Source organism: Leptinotarsa decemlineata, unplaced genomic scaffold (genome assembly GCF_025532065.1).
Source record: "Leptinotarsa decemlineata unplaced genomic scaffold, Ldec_3_MD MMD2_tig00026354_RagTag_RagTag, whole genome shotgun sequence".
Lineage (NCBI taxonomy): Eukaryota > Metazoa > Arthropoda > Insecta > Coleoptera > Chrysomelidae > Leptinotarsa > Leptinotarsa decemlineata.
Window position 1 is genome coordinate 13999124 of NW_027412702.1, and position 4902 is coordinate 14004025.

Sequence of the window (4902 nt, forward strand, 5' to 3'; positions counted from 1 at the left end):
TTTTTGAAAGTTGGCCGTTGAATCTCTCAATGTTCAGCTCACATTCATGGTAGGCATCTCCAGAAGAACTTTAAAGAACTTCCTGAAAATCTGTTATTTTCTCTCTTTATTGTATTGTACTCATATTTCTGCAAGTGGAGCATTATTGGTTCTTATTTGAATGGTGCCAAAAAGAAAGGCCTTGGTTACTTTTTGAATAACTTCTATTGAATTCTCGAATTCTCTCTACGTACTGAAATATTATAATTATAGAATATCCACAGATTTACCTCTTATATTCTAAATTGAGAATTAATTATTCATTAGCTTTTTTCCTAAAAGCTTATTTGTTTATTTGAGAATCTGTTTCCTCGTATACTTCATGCCTGTTGATTTTGCGTCTTTTTCTAGGATCAACGTTCCACGAAATCCTTCTTTTAGCCATATTCAGTTGTTTTGACATTTGAGTTTTCATCAACGTTTTTGTTTAATACGAATTATCCAACTGTCACCAAATATTGTATTTTTTCGTTGGAAAATAATCATATTTACTGAATTCTATCATTTAAAAGGATTCGTATGTAGTTTAATGTATCTCAACTTCAACAAACCGAGACTGATAACATATAACTCGAAATATTAATACTTTTTTCACATTTAATATCACAATTGTAAGAGTTCTCTCTACCTGCCTTCCGTTCGCCTTGTTGCCAAATTCATTGTTTCTGGATCTAACGGTTGCTCACCTAAGGCCGTTTTCACACTAGCCGACACACCACCGACACGATATCGGCCCGACATCGGCCCGACAACACTGGAGTAAACATAGCATTTAATACAAGGGAGCGCTTTCAGACTAGACGAAATGTCGGCGTCGGGTCGGTATCGGTGCCGCCATGTCGGCGGGCACCACCTGCCCCACTACTATCGGCCCGATAATTTAGCCACCGGTTGTTAGTTGTTTGTTCGTTCTTCGTTCTGAAGTGTTTTTAAAATGAGTGTATTTAAGTATGACATAGTAACTCTGATTGAATTAGTCGAATCAAAGCCTTGTTTATGGGATAAAAGTGATGAGGGAAACAAAAATAAAATTCTTCGTCAAAGGAGCTGGAAGGAAATATTTGAATACCTAGAAGATGGATATGACACATTAAATACGGAAGAAAAGAAAAAAGTCGGTAAGTACGTACAATTTTTAATGTACCTTTTTAGTTTAGTACATTATGTACATTGTTGGTTAAGAATCCTATTAGTTCATAATAGCCTTAGATTTTTGATAACTGCCAAGGTAACTTGCCTTCATCACTCACAAAATAGTTGGCAAAAGTTGTGCGAACACCTCTCCCGGTTTTTCCTGTTTCCTTCGTCTTCCTGGTTAGGTTTTGGAATTGAGTTCCTGGAACTATCATTTCGTCATCATGTCCTCCCACGTCTCTCGACCGAACTATATTGTGTAAAACCACACAAGCTTTGACAATATTTTTGGAAAACTGTTTAGAAACATTTAAAGGTCTATGGAAGATCCTCCATTTGTTGCTGAGGATGCCAAATGCACACTCAACATACCTGCGAGCTCGGTGTAGTCTGTAATTGAAAACACGTTGCTTAACACTCATATTATTACTTGAAAACTCCTTCAAGATGTGTTCGTGAATAGCAAACGCACTGTCACCAAGAAAAACATGTGGCACTTTTATATCTTTTGGGGGAAGACCCTTCGACGGAGGAATGTCTAGTTCTCCAAGACTTAACTTTCTCCAAAATTCTGTACATTGTAGAATGGAAGAGTCACAATCCTTACCATATGCACCGATATCAACATAGACAAACTTGTAGTTAGCATCTACAATAGCTAACAGTACTATGGAATAAAACTTTTTATAGTTAAAATGCACTGATCCAGCATGAGGAAAATTTTGTATCCGAATGTGCTTGCCGTCTATCGCGCCTAGGCACATTGGAAAATTTGCTTTTCTTTTAAACTCGTCTGCGACTTCTTCCCAGTCTTGCCGTTTCATTTCTTTTAGGTATTCGCCACAAAATATGTCCCATATTTTACTGCATACAATATTAATTATATTGCTTAATGTAGAAATGCCAATCCTAAATGTGTAATGCAAATCTGTCAATGTGTTTCCTGATGCCAGATACCTGTAACAATAAATGTAACTATAATACAGGTATAAATACGGTAAATTATTACAGAACTAGTTGTTACCCGCAGCTTGAAAAACAAAACAGTTGTTTGATAAGCATAACACTACAAAATGATTCTTGTTTCAGGCGATGTCATAATGAAGAAATGGGAAAACATAAGGGATGCTTTCATACGTTCTCAAAAAACAAAAAGTGGACAAGCTGCAAAAAAGAGTTATATGTACGCCGAACACTTGCAATACCTACTGAAATCAATCCAAAAAGATGACACCATAAACAACTTGACTCAGGCTGTGCAACCAGAAGATGAAAGTGATACACAAATTCAACCTCTATCTCCCTCAGAAACCGAGGTAAATGATCATGCGATTCTTCCAAATGATTCACAAGTAATATGTGCTAACGTATCTATTAACCAAAAGAAGAAAGTAAATAGACCTCCTGGAAAAAACTTGAAAAGACGGGAACCTGACTTCATTGAGCAAGAAATTCTATCTGAAATTAAAAAGCCTGCACATGTACCTACTGATCACGAGTTAATGCTGCTCTCGTTTAAGCCATACATACGTGACTTTAACGAATCTGAATTACTTGATCTTCATATGGAATTTCTGGGGGCTATTAAATCTATAAAAGACAAACGATCACGTCCAAGCTCAGCTGCTCTTTCCACTTTTAACTATCCAAGCACCCACGACTTTGTTTCATCTGGTAATTCCGTCTACCTCCGAAATGATGAAATGGGAAGTTCTGCTTGGCCTTAAACCTAAGCTGATACTCAAATATTGATATTACCATAGATTAAGAAATACAGTACCATTGTAGCAATGTAATAAGTATAGGTAACTTTTTTTGGGAATTTTTGTAATCTGAAAGCATAAATTAAGTTTTCATCAAATAAGATGTTGAACTAATATTTACAATCCACTTACCTTAATGTTACTGACAACATTTCTTCAGGTGGTATTGCCATTCGGAATTTGGTGTCTTCTTTCTTGATAGAATCACGCAAGTTCACAACTAAGTAATCAAATGTAGCATTACTCATTCGGAAAAAATTAAAAAACTTTTTTTCCTCCGAAGCTAATTTCTCAAATAGAGTGTAGAATGCGCCTTCTACATACCGAACTTTAATGATCGGGTGGACCCAATACTTCCTCATGTATTTCCGCCTCTTAGATCTTAAATGCAACAAATATAACAAATACAAACGTCTGTCAGCCATTTTTTCACGTTTATAAAACACAGAGCTGCTACGTCGAATTACTGCCACCGACTGTCTGTCTGATGTGAAAGCACATCCGATTTTATCAGGTCGGCATCAAATCGGGTAGGTGTCGGGTCGGTGTCGGGTCGGGGTCGTGTCGGCTAGTGTGAAAACGGCCTAACAAACAATCTAGCCGGCATCATTACTCACTGCCAAACAAAAGAATCACAGTAGCTGCCGAAAACAATCATTGAAACGTTTCGGATAAGCTCTTTTAGTGATGATTCATCCTTGTAATGTATCATCTTGAGAAAAATTATGGTCGAGTGTCATGACAAAACATGTTTAGCATTAGGTATAAATTATGATTTTTTTTTTTCGGCGTAGATGTCAAAGGAGAGGCAAACAAATGTGACTTGAAGTACTTGAGCTTGGCAGATGTTCAACATTGAAGATTATTGGGAATATCGCAAAAAATGGAAACAGCTTGCTGTGCAAGTGTTCTACATCATATTTAAACACCAAATGATAATTTCATCAGACTTACTCTTCAAGGTATTATATTCTGTTAATTGAAAAACAATTGTCAACTATACTTGTTTGTTGATTTTAACCAAGTTATTTTTTCCACTTCTCAAACTAGTGTCAAGAGACAGCAACAGCATGCTATATGAACGTATGAAGTAAATAGACACACGTCAAAATTATTTTCGTAATCCCATACTTTTATTTTGATTTAACGGTATTCAGATGACAATTGCAAAGTTAATGTTAACAGCCTCCGTCCGTTAAGATTTTGACCGGCCGGCGACCATTAAGATTATCTGGCTCCAACAAAAACTTAGTTACTTCTTTTTCAGAAAAAATGTTTGCCCTCTTTGGTGTGTATTCATCAGACTTTCGTCTCAACAACAAACATAATTTTATGAATCTGAAAATAACATTTCTGCAGATAATAATTTTAATATGATGTACGATTTTGAAAACTAACCTATGCTACGCAAATTAGGGATTCGGTAAAAAAATACGATTTATTTCCTACAGGAGTACCCAGTTACAGGAAATGCTATTATTACAGAGTATATATGAATTAAATATTAAAAATAATGGAATATAGAAATGTATAAAAGTAAATGCTAAAACAAAGTATATATAAAATATTCGTATACGTAGAATTTCCAAAGAGGAATAAAAATTGGGTATATGACACAAAAAGTTACAAATCATGCAATGTAGCAGTACAGGCACAATGTTATTTATAGTATTGTTAAAAGTGATTGGGGATACATGATACCAAGGCGTTCAGAATCGAAATTAATATCGCAATGTTCACAGATTTTATTGAAGCTACTGCACATGAAATTCAATGGTAATCGTAGCATAAAATTTGTGCGTGATGCTTCGCAATAGAATTTCAGATTGTGTCGACCTTCAATTCTTGGTACTAAGAAATTGATCTCGGGTAAAAGAACCGTACTGTCAATATTGTTGTTTATTAATTTATGCCAGAATTTTATACCAAGGATAACTCTCTTATTTTCCAAAGACGTCATATCAAA

General features: G+C 35.5%; 1 protein-coding gene across 1 annotated transcript; it reads left to right on the plus strand.

Annotated features, from left to right (window-relative positions):
- The first annotated feature begins 723 nt into the window (after positions 1-723).
- LOC141486346 (uncharacterized) lies at positions 724-3037 on the plus strand. Its single transcript, XM_074184152.1, has 2 exons — positions 724-1157; positions 2263-3037. Exons 1-2 carry the CDS (start codon positions 974-976, stop codon positions 2898-2900), a joined length of 822 nt encoding a protein of 273 aa, XP_074040253.1. The 5' UTR covers positions 724-973; the 3' UTR covers positions 2901-3037.
- The last annotated feature ends 1865 nt before the right edge of the window (positions 3038-4902 follow it).

Excerpts from the sequence above, each read along its gene's own strand:
- LOC141486346 (XM_074184152.1), top strand. The coding sequence starts at position 974 with ATGAGTGTATTTAAGTATGACATAGTAACTCTGATTGAATTAGTCGAA. Across the intron at positions 1,158-2,262 it reads GGAAGAAAAGAAAAAAGTCG|GCGATGTCATAATGAAGAAA; the intron begins GTAAGTACGTAC and ends TTCTTGTTTCAG.